General features: G+C 50.4%; 1 protein-coding gene across 2 annotated transcripts in view; it reads left to right on the top strand.

Moving 5' to 3' along the window:
* HHATL (hedgehog acyltransferase like) overlaps positions 1 to 22,031 on the top strand; it is a 31,106-nt gene extending 9,075 nt beyond the window's left edge. The window contains exons 3-13 of one of the 2 annotated variants that reach the window (XM_081882530.1): positions 376 to 530; positions 4,289 to 4,356; positions 6,870 to 6,983; positions 9,273 to 9,467; positions 11,804 to 12,013; positions 12,756 to 12,927; positions 16,447 to 16,591; positions 18,797 to 18,832; positions 19,833 to 20,034; positions 20,882 to 21,023; positions 21,722 to 22,031. In XM_081882530.1, the coding sequence (XP_081738656.1) occupies positions 425 to 530; positions 4,289 to 4,356; positions 6,870 to 6,983; positions 9,273 to 9,467; positions 11,804 to 12,013; positions 12,756 to 12,927; positions 16,447 to 16,591; positions 18,797 to 18,832; positions 19,833 to 20,034; positions 20,882 to 21,023; positions 21,722 to 21,843 (1,512 nt within the window). In that variant the 5' untranslated portion in view covers positions 376 to 424 and the 3' untranslated portion in view covers positions 21,844 to 22,031. The remainder of the gene's footprint in view (positions 1 to 375; positions 531 to 4,288; positions 4,357 to 6,869; positions 6,984 to 9,272; positions 9,468 to 11,803; positions 12,014 to 12,755; positions 12,928 to 16,446; positions 16,592 to 18,796; positions 18,833 to 19,832; positions 20,035 to 20,881; positions 21,024 to 21,721) is intronic. The other variant, XM_081882531.1, reaches the window with a different exon arrangement.
* Positions 22,032 to 22,621: the final 590 nt, after the last annotated feature.

Here is a 22,621-nt window from a genome sequence, read left to right as displayed (position 1 = left end):
TGGCGAACCAGAGCAGTGCACAGAAACACCGTTTACCTTCCCGCTGGAGCGGTACCTATTTATCTACTTGCACTTTGATGTGCTTTCAAACTGCTAGGTTGGCAGGAGCTGGGACTGAGCAACAGGAGCTCACCGTGTCGCGGGGATTCAAACCACCAACCTTCTGATCGGCAAGCCCTGGGCTCTGTGGTTTAACCCACAGCACCACCCATTAGACTAGGGACAGCTGAATATTGTGCTGGGAATATTCACCCTGCGCATGTATGAATGACGACAGCTTTGCAGGCAGAATAACTCTCGTGATGCCTTGGAGCCCACAACCAAGTCCGTGAAATGTGAAGGTATCTCCCCCTGCTTGCTTCCTTCCTTCTGCAGATCTGGATCTCCTTGGAGTTGGCTTCTGTGGTAGCAGCGATCCTCCAACATGGGCATTAAAGCGCAGTTGCCCACTTACGAGCTGGGGCTCTACGCTCTGGTCGTGGCAGGTGCCATCGTTTACAGCGGGCAGGAGATCTTCGAAAGTTCCAGAGGTAACTCTTTCTGTCCAAGAGAATGGGACTTTGAGTCAGTTGGGCCAGAGGAGAGGACATCTCCCTTTTCCCACTTGTCCTATAAAACAAGGGCGGAGAGCCTTTTTTTCTTCTTCAGCTGAGGGCCACATTACCTCCTGGGCAAGCTTCTTGGAGCCACATGCCAGGGTGGGCGGGGCATAAGCCAAAGTGGGTGGAGCAACAAATGCTAATTTGCTTCCACCTCCCTCTCTGTTGTCCATCCAGGCAGGCTTGAAGTTCTATCAGAGGACAAGGGTGCATTAGAGCTGGGCAAAAACAGTCAACGAGGGTGCAAGGCAGGGTGTGGGGTTGGCTCAGGAAGGGGCGTGGCCTGGGAAGGGGCTTGGCCTGGATAGACTCCTGAGAACCAGGCAGAGAGATGATTTTATAAATAAACATATAAACAAAACATATTGAGAGCCCATGTGGCACAGCAGTTAGAGTGCTGGACCAGGGCCTGGGAGACCCGGGTTCAAATCCCCACTCAGCCATGAAGCTAGCTGGGGGACCGTTGGAGAGATATTTACTCTCAGCCTAACTTATGTCAAAGGGTTGCTGAAAGAATAAAAGGGGAAAGAGAACTCCGTAGGCTGCTTTGAGTTCCTCAAAGAAAGGTGGGATATATACAGTGGTACCTCAGGTTACATACGCTTCAGGTTACATACACTTCAGGTTACAGACTCCGCTAACCCAGAAATAGTGCTTCAGGTTAAGAACTTTGCTTCAGAATGAGAACAGAAATTGTCCTCTGGCGGCGCGGCGGCAGCAGGAGGCCCCATTAGCTAAAGTGGTGCTTCAGGTTAAGAACAATTTCAGGTTAAGTACGGACCTCCAGAATGAATTAAGTACTTAACCAGAGGTACCACTGTACAGAAATCGCATGGCGGCGGTGCAGCGATGGGAGGCCCCATTAGCTAAAGTGGTACCTCAGGTTAAGAACAGTTTCAGGTTAAGAACGGACCTCGGAATGAATTAAGTTCTTAACCAGAGGTACCACTGTAAATGAAATAACGGGAAGCATTGCAGAACCGAATGGTGTGTGGACAGTCTGGTGCAAATCCGCCACTGAGGTAGATCTCTCGCTTGGACTACTGCAATGCATTCTACGTGGGACTACCTTTGAAGGTGACCTGGAAACTACAACTACAACAGAATGCGGCAGCTAGACTGGTGACTGGGAGTGGCCACCAAGACCATGTAACACTAGTCCTGAGATATCTGCATTGGTTTCCGAGCACAATTCAAAGTGTTGGTGCTGACCTTTAAAGTCTAAACGGCCTCAGCCCAGTAGACCTGAAGGAGCATCTCCACCCCCATCCTTCTGCCCAGACACTGAGGTCCAGCTCTGAGGGCCTTCTGGCAGTTCCCTCACTGCGAGAAGCCAAGTTACAGGGAACCAGGCAGAGGGCCTTCTCGGTAGTGGCACCCGCCCTGAGGAACGCCCTCCCACCAGATGTCAAAGAGAACAACAACTACCAGACTTTTAGAAGACATCTGAAGGCAGCCCTGTTTAGGGAAGCTTTTAATGTTTAATAGATTATTGTATTTTGATATTCTGTTGAAAGCCACACAGAATGGCTGGGGAAACCCAGCCAGATGGGTGTGGTATAAATAATAAATTATTATTATTGTTGTTATTGTTGTTATTATTAATGACACTGATTGCATCAATGAAATGTAGCGGGGGGGGGGACCCTCAGCCCCACCCCCATCAGTCTGGAGAAGCCTTAAGCCTGCCCACAGAAAGGGAAAATATAGCCCCTTGCTTTTTAACAACAACAATAACAATAGTTTTCATTGTATACTGTATTTTTCGCTCTACAGGACACACTTTTTCCCTTCTAAAAAGTAAAGGAAAATGTTTGTGCGTCTTATGGAGTGAATGCAGGCTGTGCAGCTAAGCCCAAAGCCAGAACAGGGAGACGGAGCGCTGCGCAGCGCTCCGTCTCGCTGTTCTAGCTTGGGGTTAGCTGTGCAAAGCCTCCGCAGAGCAGTGGGGTGCCTTCAGCCTGCTGCTCTGCGGAGGCTTCAAAGGCTGTCCCCGAAGCCAGAACAGCAAGAGGCTATCCAAGAAGCCAGATCCCTCTTGCTGTTCTGGCTTCTGGGGTTCAGAATTTTTTTCTTCTTGTTTCCTCCCCCCAAAACTAGGTGCGTCTTATCGTCCGGTGCATCCTATAGAGCGGAAAATACAGTAGTTACACTGTGGTATTAGCACCCTGTGCTCCTTAAAGAGCTACATGAGCCTTGGTATTTAACACAGACAGTGGTGCAAGGATACAGGGAGGCTGGGAAGGCAGTGCTGTCACGCCAACTTAAAGTTTGGCTGCATTTGTGAAGGAGGATTAAGAGGGTAAAACGGAAGGACAGAGCCTGTTGAGCAAAAGCCAAGCATTTGGCCAGAAGTTTTGAAGTTGCTCCATAACACTTGGAGTAAAGGTCAGCATTTTGGCACCTGCCTAGGCTCCCTGGAGTCGCCAGGGCATGCGCAGTAGGGTGGCGGGTTCCTAAGCTCAGCCCCAGTGCGCCGTTGCACAGATGTTGCACACAAGCGTGCAGACCTCTGTGTGTGGCTCATTCCCCACCACCCCATTGCCTCTGTGCCAAGTTGAGTTGGAGTTGATGGTGTGTTGCCATAGCAACATGTGCCACTTTCAAACATGTGCAGCTCACCCCCTGACTTACCCCTGACTCCATCCTTTGTCTGTGGCAGGTACCAGAAACTACCCAGAGCATGTGGTTGTGTACTACAAAACGACCGTAACAGATTGTGGACAGGACTCTTTCCCCGGTGATCAAATAAGGGCAGCGGCCAGTGTGGCGAGTCACCGAGTCACTGCAGTATGCCATCTGGCTGAGTTGCTGCAACATACCAACATGGGGAAAGGGAAGGGCACAGTGGAAAGAGACAGGCATGGTGCACACACTCCTGCGAAGCCAATCTGGTGGTCCTGCCAAGGTGTTTGCACCAACCTGGCCACTGCCTTGCCTTTCCCCTCCCCTCCATCCTGGCATGGTGCAATAACTCTGGTCAGGAGGATGCCAGATGATTGACGCAGTGGGAATTTGAAATATACTCAGAGTCGAGTGTGAATTTCATGCTCTTTATTCAGCTCGTAGTAGCAATGAATGAAACTTCCCCCAAAACGTCTGGCTATATATACATTATTTACACAATGGTCCCCGAATGATTGGCTAATTCTGGGCTGCTCCTGCAGGCCAATCAGGTCGCTGATTCACTTCCACCTGGAGCTGGATTGGGTGGCTCCTGCGGACCAATCAGACTGCTGCATTCTGGATCCTATTTTTCTAGGATTGAGCTCAGTACATGAAATATACTCGGAGTCGAGTGTGGATTTCAGGCTCTTTATTCAGCTCATAGTAGTGAGGAATGCAATTTCCCCCTAAATGTCTGCTTTATATACATTATTTACACAATGGGCCCCACATGATTGGCTAATTCTGGGATTCTCCTGTAGGCCAATCAGGTTGCGGCTTCACTTCCACCTGGAGTTGGATTGGGTGGCTCCTGTGGACCAGACTACTGTGGATCAGACTGCTGCATTCTGGATCCTATTGTTCTAGGACCAATCAGACTGCTGCAATTTGATCTTATTCAACTCAGTACATAACAGAGTTGTAGTTTAGAATGCCTGGAGGGCACTAGATTGGCCGAGCCAAGGTGTTTCCTTGATGCGACCCGGTGCTTCCCCCAACAAGTAACACATTTTCTCTTTCAGAAAGCATGAACCGAAAAGCTTTCCGGGAGAACATTAAACCAGGATGGCATTACTTTGGCAGGAAAATGGTGAGCGGTACAATTTTGGGGGCCATCTTTGGCCAGTCGCTGCTTAGAAGGGGGCTGGGTCGTTCCAGGCTGCAATGAATATTCACACCTGTTTAAAATTTGCCAAAATTTCCCGTTGCCTCCAGAGCTGTCGGAGGGGCTGTTCAGTGAATTTGCATGGAGGAGGGATGCGGGTGGAGTATGTGTGAATTGTGTAGGCAGAGAGGAAGACTGGGAGACATATGGGTAAGTGCATCTGGGTGGGCGTACAAAATATGACTGGGTGCAGGATCCTGCCAGGACTGCAGATCTATGAAATCATAGATCTATGGGCCAGGGCATATGGGTAAGTGCATCTGGGTGGGCGTACAAAATATGACTGGGTGCAGGATCCTGCCAGGACTGCAGATCTATGAAATCATAGATCTATGGGCCAGGGCATATGGGTAAGTGCATCTGGGTGGGCGTACAAAATATGACTGGGTGCAGGATCCTGCCAGGACTGCAGATCTATGAAATCATAGATCTATGGGCCAGGGCATATGGGTAAGTGCATCTGGGTGGGCGTACAAAATATGACTGGGTGCAGGATCCTGCCAGGACTGCAGATCTATGAAATCATAGATCTATGGGCCAGGGCATATGGGTAAGTGCATCTGGGTGGGCGTACAAAATATGACTGGGTGCAGGATCCTGCCACGACTGCAGATCTATGAAATCATAGATCTATGGGCCAGGGCACATTGAAGTCAATAACTTCCCGTGATCTATGGGGCCACAGCTACTACAGATGTTCACTCTTGTTCAAAAGCAGCATCGCTTCCTGTCACTGAAAAACATCCAAAAACCCAGCATGGAGGGCAGTGAAAACTGGACAGGCCTGCTGGCTTGGACCCAGGACAGTGGGTGCCCAGGACCGTATGCATGCATGCATCTGATGTCATTTTTGAGAGGGAGTTTGACTGGGTGCCCCCACACAGGCTCCCTCAGCCAGTGTGGTGTAGTGGTTAAGAGTGGTGGACTCGTAATCTGGGGAACCGGGTTCGCGTCTCTGCTCCCCCACATGCAGCTGCTGGGTGACCTTGGGCTAGTCACACTTCTCTGAAGTCTCTCAGCCCCACTCACCTCACAGAGTGTTTGTTGTGGGGGGGGGAAGGGAAAGGAGAATGTTAGCCGCTTTGAGACTTCTTTGGGTAGTGATAAAGCGGGATATCAAATCCAAACTCTTCTTCTTCTTCTCATTGGAGTCTGGTTCTGGCACGCAACTGGAGCTCTCGGATCAAATATGATCCGGGGGTGGACAGAGCGGAGGAGAGGCACTGGGCTGCCCCCACGAGGGAGAAGCCAGCTCCCTCATCCCAACCTCAGCTCCACTCCTGTGTCAGGTCTGACCCGGGAGGTGGAGAGAAGAAAGAAAGTCGGGGCAGCATTTCCACTCATCTCCTCAGTTGGGCAGCGTGCCTGGCCGGGCCGGGTGCAATGGTCTCCCTCAGGGGCACGCTTGGTGGAAGGTTATGCTCTGCCATTGGGTGTGCTGACATTGTGCATGGCCCCTTCATGGGGAATGTTGTGGGGGCTGGAGCACACACAGCCCCACACGGTGGGCACCTATGATACTGGTATTGAGAAATATGCAGGTAAAAGGTAAAGGGACCCCTGACAGTTAGGTCTGGTCGTGACCGACTCTGGGGTTGCGGCGCTCATCTCGCTCTATAGACCGAGGGAGCCGGCATACAGCTTCCGGGTCACGTGGCCAGCATTACTAAGCCGCTTCTGGCGAACCAGAGCAGCGCACGGAAATGCTGTTTACCTTGCTGCCGGAGCGGTACATATTTATCTACTTGCACTTTGACATGCTTTTGAACTGCTAGGTTGGCAGGAGCAGGGACCGAGCAACAGGAGCTCACCCCATCGCGGGGATTCAAACCGCCGACCTTCTGATCAGCAAGCCCTATCATGTACTGGTGGGAGGTCTTTCCACACCCTGGGGCCCTTATCTAATAATAATAATAATATGTTATTTATACCCCACCCACCTAGCTGGGTTTCCCCAGCCACTCTGGGTGGCTTCCAACAGAATATTAAAAACATGAGTGATGGTTAAGCTGCCGCCAGACCTGCCTGAGGCAGCAACCTCACTCTGCCCAATGGCTGGGCTGGCCCTATTAAGCCTATGCAATGCACTTAGTTTTGCCTGCCATTTGAACCCTTGTTTACATATTTCCATGCAGCTCCACAGCAACCAGGGATATGGTTGCTTCTTCCAGACAGGGGAAGGGTAAATCGAGAGAAAATGGACAGGACGGGTGGGTTAGAGGATCACATTTTGATGCTTGTGATGCCATGTGAATGACCAGAAAAACTGCACCGATCCCGAAATAAACACCTATCTGGAATCATCCAGAAAGTTGTGTCAACTTTTTCTCCGGCAAACAGGACCAGCTGCTGTGTTGATTGTGCGTTGAGGCAGGGCTTGTGAAAGCAGAAAATCTGAGCTTCTGTGATCTTACTGGTTCAGTTCTCTGTCCTTGCAGGATGCAGCTGACTTTGAATGGGCCATGTGGTTCACTTCCTTCAGAAACTTCATCATCTTTGCCCTCTCTGGGCATGTCCTCTTCGCCAAGATCTGCTCCATGACGACTCCTCAAGTAAGCAAGTACAGTACCCTGGCCCTTAAGTAAGGCTTACAGCACCACCTGCTGGCAGGTTTTTGTTACAAAATGCTTATGTCTGAAAAGTGTTCCATCTGTGGCTGGATCGTGACCAAGGTCAACAAAAAATATATGAAGACTCATCAGTGGAAATTAAAAGAAAGCTGGAAATGAGGGGGATGGAAATCAGAACTGGGGAAAAAGGCATGGGTTAGAATCAATGATGGATTCTGTAGAAACAACATATAAATATATTCATGTAAATATACTAATGTTGACTCAAGCCTGTCTAAATGTGTTGAACATGTTGATCAAAACGGGTCGGCTTAAACTCTCCTGTGATAGTTAAATAGGCACACATACACCAGAGCTATCTAGTGAATTAATTTCGAGCAGCCAAAATAAATTTACTTTAGCAGCAATTAAACAAGCAATGTGATCAGTCGCAGAAATGGACCTGAAGATCATTGCACTGAATACACCTAGAAACTAGTTATATAGTGAGCAATTTGAGGTGGGTGGGGAATAGGAAGCCTTGAGGGAGTCAAGATCACGGGTAATAAGGCTGCAGTCCTAACTCAACTTACCAGGGAGAAAGCCCCTGTGAATTCATTGGGGTTTATTTCTGAGTAGAGATAGTTGAGATTCCACCGGAAGCCCTGACTTTGACATGATGCATCATTGCTGTGTACAGATTCTCCTGTATTACTTCAAGGCATGCAAAATGTAGCCATTCTGATCCAGGCAAAAAACTATAAACCATAGATGTTCATATCTGGGCAGTGGAGGGACCTAAATGATATGATGCGACAATCTTTATTGTCATTGTCCCATACAGAACAACAAAAGTGAAAATCTACATCAGACATTCAGAAACCAACAAGCCTGCTATCCCAGCTATGGTTGGCCCCCTAAAAACTCTGATACCCCATAATTAAATACAATATACTCCGACAGAGACTACCTTACACTGCGTTTAAAACCAAAATCGCATTTGGGTAGAAACTGTTTCTCAGGCGGCTAGTCCTAGTCTTTATAACCCTGTACCTTCTTCCAGAAGGCAGAAGCTGGAAGAGATCATTTCCAGGGTGCGCACTATCCTGCACTATCTCTGCAGCTTTCTTATGGCACCTGAAAGCATAGATTTGATCCAAGGTGGGAAGAGTGTACCCAATTATTCTCTCCACAGTCTTTACAACCCTGGACAACATAGTTTTTTCCCTGTCCGTGCAGCTCCCAAACCACACACACAGACCATAAGTTAATACACCAATGTCCTCAAAGTGTGGCAGGCTTCCCAAGTTCTCCAGAACTCTCCACCAGGAAAGATGCTACAGAAATCAGAGCAGGTGTGCAGAACCTCTGACTTCCTAGGTGCTGCTCCCAGCATCCCCATGTTGGCTGGGGCAGATGGGAGCTGTAGCCGAGCATGATCTGGGAGGAGGCAAAGATTCCAGACCCCTGAAGCAGAGGTTGAGGGGAACCAGGACAAATGAAAAAGCCATGCTTCTTTATCCCAGAATCCTAGGTTTGCAACCTGGTATTTGGAGCACTTCCCCAGCTACCCTGGGCAGCTCCCAACAGAATATTAAAAACAAGATAAAACATCAAACATTAAAAACTTCCCTAAAGAGGGATGCCTTCAGATGTCTTCTAAAAGTCAGATAGTTGTTTGTTTCCTTGACATCTGACGGGAGGGTATTCCACAGGGCAGGTGCCACCACTTAGAAGGCCCTCTGCCTGGTTCCCTGTAACCTCACTTCTCGCAGTGAGGGAACCGCCAGAGGGCCCTCGGTGCTGGACCTCAATGTCTAGGCTGAACAATGGAGGTGGAGACGCTCCTTCAGGTATACTGGAAGTGTGTGTGTATGTTTGCACACTATTTTCACTAATATGTACACTTACTTTTGTGTACATTTTTGGTTGGAGAACTTGAAGGAGTGCAACTTTTGAAGGATAGTTGCTTTGGGGGAGTGAAAACAAGGTCAGACTGCATTCAATGCAGACCAAGCCAAATTTCTCCTCCATCTCCAGAAATGTGTGGTTTCCCCCCCTTGGAAATCTGTTTTTGGGGGAGAAAGAGCTGCACGGTCAGGGGAAAAACAATGTTGCCCATGGGAAGGGAGGTTTCCGCGCAGCCAGGAATGTGAAATGAGATCTGAAGGTGCTGCTTAGATGGACATCTGCGGAGGAAGGTATTCTAGCCCCACGGGCCATGAACAGAAGAGAAGGGACCACAAAGGCCTGCGATAAAAGTAGACAAAAGGTTATTTCGTTCTCTCACAGCACAGGTCTGTGGTTTACATGGCGTACGGGCTACTGGCTGTGCTGGGAACAATGGGCAGCACTTTCCTGATGATCGTCCTGTCCCACTGCTTGGTCATCTACACCATCTCGCTCGTTAAGCAGAAGTGGCTGTGTTTCATCGCGGGCCTTTGCAGCTTGGCCTCCTTCAAGGTGGAGCCGTTCAGCAGCTGGCAGGTATGTCGGTGTGCAGCTACCTCACCTGCCAAAGAGGAACTTGGCTGGCCGAGTCCTCAGGACCAGACCAGACATGGTCCATGTGGTGGCCTCCAAATGTTCTTGGGCTCCTATCATCCCTGACCATTTGTCATGCTGGCTGGGGCCAAGGAGAGCTGGAACCCAACAGTCTCTGGAAGGAAGCACATTGGCTATCTCTGGGTTATGGGGCTCAAGAAGGCCCAGATCCAAGGCAGGGTCCAAATTGCTCACTCGGCCCTGGAACTCACTGGGGGAGGCTAAGCAAGTTATTATTGTCTTTCAGCCTAGCCTACCCCATGGGGCTGGCATTGAGGGGCAATTTGTTGTTGTTGTTTATTGAATTTATATATTGCCCTCGAGATAAGGACAACTGTGACTTTAAAGAAGAATGGGAACTTTTTACAAATTGACGTATTTTTCGCTCTATAAGACACCCAAGGCCACAAGACACACCTAGTTTTTGGAGGAGGAAAACAAGAAAAAAATATTCTGAATCTCAGAAGCCAGAACAGCAAGAGGGATCGCTGTGCAGTGAAAGCAGCAATCCCTCTTGCTGTTCTGGCTTCTGGGATAGCTGCGCAGCCTGCATTCGCTCCATAAGATGCACACACATTTCCCCTTACTTTTTAGGAGGGAAAAAGTGAATCTTATACAGAAAAAAAATATAGTACTTAAAAAACCCGAATTGGACTTCTTGGCAGGTTTTGAATAAAATACACAAATTTATTGATTGTTAACATAATAGATGATTTAAGGATCTCGACAATTTGATAATATGCAGAGAATAATATGCGTTGAAAAATCAGAGAGGAGCTGAGGGAAGTCTTGGGGGCGGGAGAGAGGGGAAAAATTGGGGGGGTGAAAAGGAGATGATATGTTTTGATAATTTGTTATGTTGAAATTCTTAATAAAAACTATTTTTTAAAAAAAAGAATTTATATACTGCCCTATACTCGGAGGTCTTAGGGCAGTTCACATAAAAGGATCACGGCATATAAAATAAAAAGCAATAACCCAATAATTACGCCCCCCCAAAAAGAGCCACATTTTAAAAGGGTATGGGATGCTGATCAAGTCAGGTTAAGAAGCAACGTTTTTGCCTGGTGCCTAAAGGTGTATAATGAAGTGCTAGGCAAATTTCTTTGGGAAGAACATTCCACAGAAGGGGAGCCACTGCAGAGAAGGCCCTTGTGTTGCCACCCTCCGGACCTCTTGTTGGCATCGGTCTGTCTCAAGAGACGGTGGAGTGTGCCTCCAGGGGTGAAGCCACATTGCTGGAGAATCACAGCACCAGCTGTGGCTGCAGAGAACAGTAACTCGCAACTGCTGCCTCCTGCATTGTTTTTGTTGTGTTAGTAGCACCAAAGTGACCCCTCTCTCAGCTTTGCTGATAAAGCCAAAGAAAAGCAGAGCAAAGAAGCAGAGCCACTCCCAGTTTGGCTATTGGAGTTGCTGGAAGGAGGCAAACAAGGCAATCCAACCGTCTTAGGGACCTCACTCCAGATTTGTGTAAGCTTTCCTCCTTGGGCTTTTCTTCTCCCGAAGATGTCATACAAGGCTGCAGATATCAATTGTTCTCTGGGGTTTACTTCTGAAGCCTTTCTTGTGAATGAGTATAATCACAAGAGGTTCAGGATCAGAGTTTTTCTTCTCCTAGAAGGGCTCCCTTCCCGGGTGGACAAGCCCCCATCTGCCCCTCACTTCCCTCCACAGCTCAGGCAGAAACCGCCTTCTCGACTGTTGGACCCACACTTGGTCTCATCTGCTCAACCCGCCAATGGGATGGTGTTAATAAGGGATATATTATAATATAAAAGGTAAAGGGACCCCTGACCATTAGGTCCAGTCGTGGCCAACTCTGGGGTTGCAGCGCTCATCTGGCTTTATTGGCCAAGGGAGCCGGCGTACAGCTTCCGGATCATGTGGCCAGCATGACTAAGCCACTTCTGGCGAACCAGAGCAGCGCACGGAAACGCCGTTTACCTTCCCACTGGAGCAGTACCTATTTATCTACTTGCACTTTGACGTGCTTTTGAACTGCTAGGTTGGCAGGAGCAGGGACTGAGCAACGGGAGCTCACCCTGTCAGGGGATTTGAACCGCCGACCTTCTGATCGGCAAGTCCTAGGCTCTGTGGTTTAACCCACAGCGCCACCCTTTTATATTATAATATAGATTGTTCAAAAATATGTTCAGATCAAGGCTGCCTGAAAGATCTAGTGCACAGGGCGAACCGAGAGGTTTCTATGCACCAGACGAGACTCTGAAGCAACCTCGTTTCCTTGGTATATGTGGTAACTATTCTCTTTTGTCCAGAATGGGTTTGTAACAGGAAATTTTGATCTTCAAGATGTTCTCTTTTACGGAGGAACTGGCTTCAGCATCATGCGTGCCATGAGTTTTGCCCTGGAGAACTGCGAGAGGAAGGAAGGCAATTACTCCATCTTCGCCCTCCTGAAATACAATTTCTACCTCCCCTTCTTTTTCTTCGGACCTGTCATGACCTTTGACCAGTTCTATGACCAGGTGGGCTGGATTCACTGTCATGCTCTTTGCTGCTCCTTTCTTGGAAGGGGGGCTGTTGGGCAACCCTTTGTGGTTTAGGGCCCTCGTATTTACGAGACTGCCTCTCCTGGTATGCCCTGCAGAGGACCTTAAGGTCCATGAATAATCATAGTTTAGAGGTCCCGGGCCCTAAGGAAGTCAGATTATCCTCCACCAGGGCCAGGGCCTTCTCAGTGATGGCTCCCACCTGGTGGAATGCTCTGTCCCATGAGACCAGGGCCCTGCAGGATTTAACTTCCTTCCGCAGGCCAGTAAGACAGAGCTATTCTGCCTGGCTTTCAATTTGAACTTAGCCTTTCCCCCTTCCTTCCCTCCCCTTTTTATGAAGATTACCCGCTCTGGGATCCCACAGCTAATTCTTCCCTGGTCTCCTCGCTGGCCCAAATAGGACTAACTTAGCCAGCGTACTGGTGATCATCTAATGTTTATTGGATGGATTTCCCCCCTAAATTGATTTTTGAATTCTGAATTTATTATAATTCAAGTTTTCTGCTGTTTTTTGTTGCATCAATTAAGTGTTTTAAATTTGTTGTTAGCCGCCCTGAGCCCGGTTTTCTGAACTAGGAAGGGTGGGGTATAAATAAAAAAATATTGTTGTTATTATTATTCTCCCCAAGACAATCATTCATGCTACGTGATGTTCTCTCTTGGTCCATGAACAAAGTGCAAGTCCTTCCATCTCCCCCCTTTTCCCTGACCACAGGTGCACATCAGTGAGATGCGGCGCAAAGACTATGAGATGTGGCACATCTGTGTCCATGCTTTCGTCCATCTTGTGGCCATCATGGCAGTGGATGTCTTTTTCCACTTCTTCTATATCCTGACCCTTCCTTCGGACATGAAGTTTGTCAACCACCTCTCAGATTGGGCGTTGGGTGAGTGAGTTCTCAGTTCTGTGCTCAGGGGGTAGAGGAAGCCCCTTTCTAATTTTCCTTCCGGTGTGTTTTCCACATAGATCATTCCCACGTGCTCTTAAGATTACTTTCAGAGGAGACATTCCAGTAGAATGCAGGGATGGGGAAAGATGTTGGAAGCGGTTTGTGTTTTAATTAGACACCAATTCCCACTTCTCAAACCAATCAGCGAAACGAAGCAAAATTCTCCTTTGAAATTTGCACTTCTCTGAATTTTGCAATGCAGTTCTCACATCAGATAACATGTGCAAAAATGCATACATTAGCATGCAAAGAAAAGTTTGTATATTAGTCAAAATTGCATACAAAGATGCATAAAGGTAAAGGGAGCCCTGACCATTAGGTCCAGTCGTGGCTGACTCCAGGGTTGCGGCGCTCATCTCGCTTTATTGGCCAAGGGAGCCGGCGTACAGCTTCCGGGTCATGTGGCCAGCATGACTAAGCTGCTTCTGCCGAACCAGAGCAGCGCACGGAAATGCCGTTTACCTTCCCGCCAGAGCGGTACCTATTTATCTACTTGCACTTTGATGTGCTTTTGAACCGCTAGATCAGTGTTTCCCAACCGGTGTTCCACGGCACACTAGTGTGCCGCTGGACGTTGCCTGGTGTGCCGTGGGAGGGAGGCGGGCGAGTCGGGCGCCAGGAGCAAGGCTTGCGGACGGCAGCCGGCAGCCGGCAGCGCGGAGCACGGCGTGCCCTTCGGAGGACGCCCCGTGCTCCGCGCTGGTGTTGGCAAGCCTTGCGCACCCGGGGGATCTCCCCCCCGAGAGCGCAAGGCTTGGGGCGGCAGCTGGCAGCGCGGAGCACGGGGCGCCCTTCGGAGGACGCCCCGTGCTCCGCGCTGGTGCCGGCAAGCCTTGCGCACCCGGGGGATCTCCCCCCGAGAGCGCAAGGCTTGCGGGCGGCAGCTGGCAGCGCGGAGCACGGGGCGCCCTTCAGAGGACGCCCCGTGCTCCGCGATGGTGTTGGCCAGCCTTGCGCACCTGGGGGATCTCCCCCCGAGAGCGCAAGGCTTGCGGGTGGCAGCCGGCAGCGCGGAGCACGGGGCGCCCTTCGGAGGACACCCCGTGCTCCGCGCTGGTGTTGGCCAGCCTTGCGCACCCGGGGGATCTCCCCCCGAGAGCGCAAGGCTTGGGGCGGCAGCTGGCAGCGCGGAGCACGGGGCGCCCTTCGGAGGATGCCCCGTGCTCCGCGCTGGTGCCGGCAAGCCTTGCGCACCCGGGGGATCTCCCCCCGAGAGCGCAAGGCTTGCGGGCGGCAGCCGGCAGCGCGGAGCACGGGGCGCCCTTCGGAGGACACCCCGTGCTCCGCGCTGGTGTTGGCCAGCCTTGCGCACCCGGGGGATCTCTCCCCGAGAGCGCAAGGCTTGGGGCGGCAGCTGGCAGCGCGGAGCACGGGGCGCCCTTCGGAGGACGCCCCGTGCTCCGCGCTGGTGCCGGCAAGCCTTGCGCACCCGGGGGATCTCCCCCCGAGAGTGCAAGGCTTGCGGGCGGCAGCTGGCAGCGCGGAGCACGGGGCGCCCTTCAGAGGACGTCCCGTGCTCCACGCTGGTGTCGGCAAGCCTTGCGCACCCGGGGGATCTCCCCCCCGAGAGCGCAAGGCTTGCGGACAGCAGCCGGCAGCGCGGAGCACGGGGCACCCTTCGGAGGACGCCCCGTGCTCCGCGCTGGTGCCGGCAAGCCTTGCGCACCCGGGGGATCTCCCCCCGAGAGTGCAAGGCTTGCGGGCGGCAGCTGGCAGCGCGGAGCACGGGGCGCCCTTCAGAGGACGCCCCGTGCTCCGCGCTGGTGTCGGCAAGCCTTGCACACCCGGGGGATCTCCCCCCGAGAGCGCAAGGCTTGCGGGCCGCAGCTGGCAGCGCGGAGTACGGGGCGCCCTTCGGAGGACGCCCCGTGCTCCGCGCTGGTGTCGGCAAGCCTTGCGCACCCGGGGGATCTCCCCCCGAGAGCGCAAGGCTTGCGGGCGGCAGCTGGCAGCGTGGAGCACGGGGCGCCCTTCGGAGGACGCCCCGTGCTCCGCGCTGGTGTTGGCCAGCCTTGCGCACCCGGGGGATCTCCCCCCGAGAGCGCAAGGCTTGCGGGCGGCAGCTGGCAGCGCGGAGCACGGGGCGCCCTTCGGAGGACGCCCCGTGCTCCGCGCTGGTGTCGGCAAGCCTTGCGCACCCGGGGGATCTCCCCCCGAGAGCGCAAGACTTGCGGGAGGGAGCTGGCAGCGCGGAGCACGGGGCGCCCTTCGGAGGACGCCCCGTGCTCCGCGCTGGTGTCGGCAAGCCTTGCGCACCCAGGGGATCTCCCCCCGAGAGCGCAAGGCTTGCGGGCGGAAGCCGGGAGCACGGGGCGCCCTTTGGAGGACGCCCCGTGCTCCACGCTGCTGTTGGCAAGCCTTGCGCACTCGTGTTGGCAAGCCTTGCGCGCCAGCCCCACAAGCTCGGGGGACAGCGGGGAGGCGCAGCACCGCCATCCCACTGTTCCCCGACCTGGTTTGGGGGGGGAAATAAAGGGGGAAAAAATTTCCTTTATTTCCCCCCCCAAAAAAAGTAGGTGCGTCCTATTTCATAATAAAGTAATTATAAAATACTTTCTTTGTGTTTATTTGATGCCTATTAAAGAGAGTTACTTTATATATAGTCAATATAGGCACACAGTTAATTTTTTAAACATTTTCTAATGGTGGTGTGCCTCAAGATTTTTTTCATGAAACAAGTGTGCCTTTGCCCAAAAAAGGTTGGGAAACACTGTATTAAAGAGAGTTACTTTATATATAGTCAATATAGGCACACAGTTAATTTTTTAAACATTTTCTAATGGTGGTGTGCCTCAAGATTTTTTTCATGAAACAAGTGTGCCTTTGCCCAAAAAAGGTTGGGAAACACTGCGCTAGATTGGCAGGAGCAGGGACTGAGCAACGGGAGCTCACCCCGTCGCGGGGATTCGAACCGCCGACCTTCTGATCGGCAAGTCCTAGGCTCTGTGGTTTAACCCACAGCGCCACCCGCGTCCCACAAAGATGTGTACTTTAGGAGAAATTTGCATTAACCTCGGGTTAAGAATTTAATTCGTTCCGGAGGTCCATACTTAACCTGAAACTGTTCTTAACCTGAAGCACCACTTTAGCTAATGGGGCCTCCCTCTGCCAGAGCACGATTTCTGTTCTCATCCTGAAGCAAAGTTCTTAACCTGAAGCACTATTTCTGGCTTAGTGGAGTGTGTAACCTCAAGCGTATGTAACCCGAGGTACCACTGTACATGGAAAGTTGCCTTATACTGAGTGAGGACATTGACCCATATAGCTCAGTCCTGTCTACACTGACGGGCAGTTTTCATATAGGGAATCTTCCTCTGTCTTACCTGGAGATGCTCAGGACCGAACCTGGAACCTTCTGCATCCAAACCAGTTCCCCAAAATGCTGCGCGTAGTCCTGTGCCCTTGCTTCCTTGTACATCAACCTGCTGCCCCTCTCCTTCCTCTTCTGTTCCGCAGCTGGCCTGGCTTACTCCAACCTGGTCTACGACTGGGTGAAAGCCGCAGTGATGTTTGGGGTCATCAACACCATCGCCAGGTTGGATCACCTGGATCCCCCTCAGCCGCCCAAATGCATCACCATGCTCTACGTCTTTGCAGAAACGTGAGTATACCCACCGATATCTTCACAGTCTCCAGTTGCTTGGGAGATTGCCCTGGAGAGGACTTAGGCAGCTGTGGAAAGGCGGGAGGAGACTTTCAGCCTTAGGAACTGCTTCGTGGGGGCAAGACCTGCCAGAGATGAGCTGCTGTGCTCATTAGGCCTGCCCACTCCTGCGCAGAATCTGTTTTGGCTAATAAAGAGTCAACTATGTCCCACACAAATGGATGTGGGTGGCGCTGTGGGTTAAACCACAGAGCCTAGGACTTGCCGATCAGAAGGTCGGTGGTTCAAATCCCCGTGACGGGGTGAGCTCCCATTGCTCAGTCCCTGCTCCTAGCAGTTTGAAAGCTCGTCAATTAAAACACTTAATTGTAATACAGTGGTACCTGTGGATGCGAACGGGATCCGTTCTGGAGCTCCATTCGCATTCCGAAGTGAATGTAACCTGTGTCCACGCATCTTCGTGTGCGCAGGTCATGTTTCGGCACTTCCATGCATATGCGTGACATCATTTTGAGCGTCTGTGCATGTGCGCGCGGCGAAACCCAGAAGTAACACGGTCCGTTACTTCCAGGTCGCCACAGAGCACAACCCAAAAATACTCATCCCAAAATGTATGTATCCCAAGGTATGACTGTACTACATAGCAGCAGCATAAAAGACAATATAGTCATGAATAACTATAAAATTCAAACTTCAAAAATCAATTTGGGAGAAATCCATCCAATAAGCATTACAGTGGTGCCCCGCAAGACGAACGCCTTGCAAGACGGAAAACCCGCTAGACGAAAGGGTTTTCCGTTTTGGAGGCGCTTCGCAAAACGGATTTCCCTATGGGGTTGCTTCGCAAGACGAAAAAATCTTGCGTCCCCCCACAGGTTTTTTTCGTTTTTTTCGCCCTTTTCTTAAGCCGCTAAGCCGCTTATCAGCTGTTCTGCTGATAAGCCGCTTATCAGCTGTTCTGCTGATAAGCCGCTTAACAGCTGATCGCTGGAAGCCGCTTGACAGCTGTAGCGCTAATCCGCTAAGCTGTCAATGGGCTTGCTTCGCAAGACGAAAAAACCGCTAGACGAAGAGAATCACGGAACGAATTCTTTTCGTCTTGCGAGGCACCACTGTATATAGTCACCAGAACTAGCTGGCTGAATTAGTCCTACTTGGGCCAGCAAGGAGGCAAGGGGAGAATTAGCTGTGGGGTCTCAGAGTGGGTAATCTTCATAAAAAGGGGTGGGGGAGGGAAGAGAAGGGAAATAAAAGATCAGGCTGAATTCAAATTAAAGGCCAGGCGGAATAGCTCTATCTTACAGGCTCAGTGGAAGGAGGTTAAATCCTGAAGGGCCCTAGTCTCATGGGACAGAGCATTCCACCAGGTCGGAGCCATCACTGAAAAGGCCCTAATCTAGTCCAGCCCCTTGCAACACAGGAATCCCGCCCAATGTGGCATTCGAACCCAGAACCCCAAGAGTAAGATTCTCATTCTCTGCCGACTGAGCTTGAGCTGTTTGCTTTCAACAGGAATCCAAGCACTATGGAAAATGTAAAACTATTTCCAGCCCCCGCCCCCCCAAAAAATTAGTCAATGAAAAGGCAGCAGCAACAGTCAATAAAACCAAGCCATTGAACAGCCATCAGAAAAACAAATGCAGGAACACACACACAAACCTTTGTTTCTAAGAGGGACAGTTCAAAGCTTGCCTCTTGAAAATAAAAATCTCATTTCTCCAATAACTCTAAATCCACTGTTTGTTTCTATGGTATTGTGGGCTTTTCATTGCCTTTGGTATTTTTATATTCTTCCGACTGGCTTTGAAAGGCACCTTGAGCTGCGGAGGAGGCAGCATTTAAAGGCACACTTGAGAACCGTGAAAGATTCCTTGCCGTATATATTGTTTAGACAGGCTTTTGAAACACGAAGTTTCTCTTTCTTAATCAATCAGTACTTATTGAGGTTTTCAACGATGTTTTTACAGAGGCCTTTTGCTGATATTCTTCTTGCATGCTGTGTGGCGCCTGGATTTTTTTAAAAAATGAAAGCGTGAATTCTAAATTGGTAAATAAAATAAAATCTGGTTCTGTTACTTCACCCACGGGCTTAGAGCACTTTGCAGAAGCCATGTGCTCTGGAGGGAATAGATGTGGAACCGGGGGCAACAAATAAAGCAAAAGCTTCTGTTTTTTAATCTAACTTTTGCATTTCTCTCACAGACACTTTGACAGAGGGATTAACGACTGGTTATGCAAGTAAGTTCCCTTTCCGGCGATGACACTTAATGTTTCTTGGGGTCCCTGGGAGATTTCCTGCTCTCATAACAAACTATTCACAGTGGGTGGTGGAGAAATAAGGGAATATTCATCTAGTGCCCGCCATTTCCACATAATAATAATAATTTATTATTTATACCCTGCCCATCTGGCTGGGTTTCCCCAGCCACACTGGGTGGCTTCCAACAGAACACTAAAATACAATAACCTATTAAACATGAAAAGCTTCCCTAAACAGGGCTGCCTTCAGATGTCTTCTAAAAGTCTGGTAGTTGTTCTTCTCTTTGACATCTGAGGGGAGGGCGTTCCACAGGGCGGGCACCACTACTGAGAAGGCCCTCTGCCTGGTTCCCTGTAACTTGGCTTCTCTCAGCGAGGGAACCGCCAGAAGGCCCCGGAGCTGGACCTCAGTGTCCGGGCAGAACAATGGAAACGCTCCTTCAGGTATACTGGACCGAGGCCGTTTGGGGCTTTAAAGGTCAGCACCAACACTTTGAATTGTGCTCGGAAATATACTGGGAGCCACTGTAGGTCTTTCAAGACCGGTGTTATATGGTCTCGACGACTGCTCCCAGTCACCGGTCTAGCTGCCACATTCTGGATTAGTTGTAGTTTCCGGGTCACCTTCAAAGGTAACCCCACATACAGCGCATTGTAGTAGTCCAAGCGAGAGATAAATAGAGCATGCACCACTCTGGCGAGACAGTCTGCGGGCAGGTAGGGTCTCAGCCTGCGTACCAGATGGAGCTGGTAGACAGCCGCCCTGGACACAGAATTGACCTGAGCCTCCACGGACAGCTGTGATTACACAATGACTCCCAGGCTGCGCACCTGGTCCTCCAGGTCCTTATCAAATCATAGAATTGTCAACTTCAGGTTCTACCTTCTGGAGCAGGTGAAAAGAAGTTTGTTGCATCTTGGGTCATGAAAACTCGAACCAACCTTCTCACTGTGTATGTGTATGTGCTTTGACTCCTAGGTACGTCTACGATTATATCGGGGGCAATCACGACAACATCTTGAAGGAGCTGGTGGCCACCATCGCCACCTTTCTTGTGACCACCCTCTGGCTTGGTCCTTGCGAAATAGTTTACATCTGGTCCATCTGCAACTGCTTTGGCCTCAATTTCGAGCTTTGGGTGCAGCAGTTCTTTCAGCTGAAGCCGTTTGCCGCCATAGAGGTATAAGCGTTGGTCCTTAATGCATTGATAGACTCTTAAGGCTGGGCTGAGGGTGGGTATCCCTCCAGATGTTATTGTGTTACATGTGTGAAGCCAGCACTAGCGTATGTTCGTAGACACATTGCAGAGAAGTTAAGGATCTTTTACTGGCGTTACGGCATGCACTTGTCATCTTTTTCTTCTTTGGCGATCACTCATAGCCGAGTAAGATTGTCTTCCATAAACACAGTTTTAATAGTGAGTCCGTAAGTGACTGTGGAGGCCAGTTCTGGATCCACACGTCCTTCCACAGTGGGGACATAGGTTTATGGGTGGGAGTTGATCACAGTGTGGATTTGCCAAGCGTGCCTTCCTCTTAGCACATTTCTCCCTTGCGTCCTGAGTTTGAGCGTCTTCAAAGCCCACGACACCTTTGGTAAAGGCTGTTCTCCAATGGAGCGCTCGCAGGCCAGTGTTTCCCAGTTGGCGGTGTTTATACTACATTTTTAAAGATTTGCCTTGAGAGAGTCTTTAAATCTTTTTTGTTGACCACCAGCATTACGGTTTGGAATAGAGTAGTTGTTTTGGAAGACGATCATCAGGCATCCGCACAACATGACCAGTCCAACGAAGTGGATGTTGAAGAATCATTGCTTCAACACTGGTGAGCTTCGCTTCTTCCAGTACACTGGCATTAGCTCACACGTCTTCCCAAGTGATGTGTAACATTTTTCGGAGACACTGTTGATGGAATCTTTCGAGGAGTTGGAGATGACATTTATAAGTGGATATACTTGTTATGGATGTGTGTTAACCCTTAACCTTATGCCCACGAGAAACTCTTACACAAGTATCTTCTCCCTGGCAGGCCAGAATGTCGGAGGCAATGTCTCGGCGGATTAGAGGCTTCTTTGGGGCAGCCAACTTCTGGGCTATCGTCCTGTACAACATTCTTGCCCTCAATAGCCTCGAATTTGCCATTCTCGTTGCCACGAGAATTCTCCAAACAGGTAATGTTCCTCCGGCAGAGGAGGCTGTACCCGTTAGCCAGCTTACATGACAAACCCACTAGAGACACGGATCGATATTTGGAATTGAACACCTGCTGTTTCTGAGGCTCCTCGGCCTCTTGCCCTCCTTACTTCTCTCCAGTAGCACACATAACTTTTTCTGTCCCTGGTCCCTGTGGGGGGTGTCCTAGGCCCTTCCATCCTCCGATAAAACTCTACCTCAGAACTGGGTTAAGAGTATGATGGACCTCAAGCTAAAACAGCCTTCCTCAGCCTTGGGCCCCCACATGTTGTTGGACTACAACTCCCATCATCCCTGACCACTGGTCCTGGTAGCAAGGGATGATGGTATTTGTAGTCCAGCAACATCTGGGGGCCCAGGTGTGAGAAAGGTGGGGCTAATAGAAGGGGAGAGGTGGGGAACCTCAGGCTCTGTCTATCCCTCAGGACTTCCACCCAGCCACACCACTCACTGTTTTTGCCTATCTGGAATTTGTCCCTGAACTCTGAGCATGCCTTTTGGGCCAAGGGTATGTACAGAGAGCATGTACAGAGAGGGAATGACTGCTAAACCAGTCTAAAACGGTGGCCCAGATATACTCATTCTCTCATAACATTCCCGTTCCTCAAATCTGGCCAGCTACGAAATATCTGTCCTGTGGCCATGTTGATCTCTTCTCCTTCGCTCTCCTCCTCAGGTTTCCCCCTCAGCACATTATCCATCTGGTTCATCACTTACTGCGGTGTGCAGCTGATCAAGGAGAGAGAACGTGTCCTGGCTCTCCAGGAGGAGAAAGGAGACAAGGACAAGACAGAGTAAAGGAGAGGGAGAGAGGCCAGCCCGCAAAATGGCCGCTACGGCTTTTTGACACGCTAGGCCAAAGTGCCTGGCCCCTCAGCCCTGAGGGCCTGTATGCTGCCACAAAGATCTCCTGTAGCTACGTACAAGCTCACCTGTGTAATGAACTCCTTTCCCCATTTAAATTAAAAAAGATATTTTCTATAAGACTCAAATACAAGGGCTGCCAAATTATTTCTGTAAAGAGCCGCTATGTTGTGAGTGTGCTGTGATTCAGACCTCGCCGTTCTTTGGGAGCTCCTCTAATCTATGGCCAGCTTCTGGCTCTGGGGGAAGGTTGCATTTTGTCATAAACCATTAAATAGTAGGTAATATAGAGGAAGTCCGGGACACGGCTGGCATTGTGGGTTAAACCACAGAGCCTAGGATTTGCAGATCGGAAGGTCGGTGGTTCGAATCCCCGCAATGGGGTGAGCTCTCGTTGCTCGGTCCCTGCTCTTGCCAACCTAGTAGCTCGAAATCATGTCAAAGTGCAAGTAGATAAATAGGTACTGCTCCGGCGGGAAGGTAAACGCTGTTTCCGTGCGCTGCTCTGGTTCGCCAGAAGCAGCTTAGTTGTGCTGGCCACATGACCCGGAGCTCCCTCGGTCAATAAAGTGAGATGAGCGCCGCAACCCGAGTCGTCCGCAACTGGACCTAACGTTCAGGGGTCCCTTTACCTTTACCTAATATAGAGGAAAGAGTGACCTGTTGTGTTTAGGTTCAGATCGTGGGCTTCCCAGGGGTGTAGACATAGCCA

The sequence above is a fragment of the Podarcis melisellensis genome (genome assembly GCF_964234715.1).
Source record: "Podarcis melisellensis genome assembly, chromosome: 12".
Taxonomy (NCBI): Eukaryota; Metazoa; Chordata; class Lepidosauria; order Squamata; family Lacertidae; genus Podarcis; species Podarcis melisellensis.
Note: the sequence above shows the minus strand (reverse complement) of the source record. Positions and strands in the feature narration are given on the sequence as shown.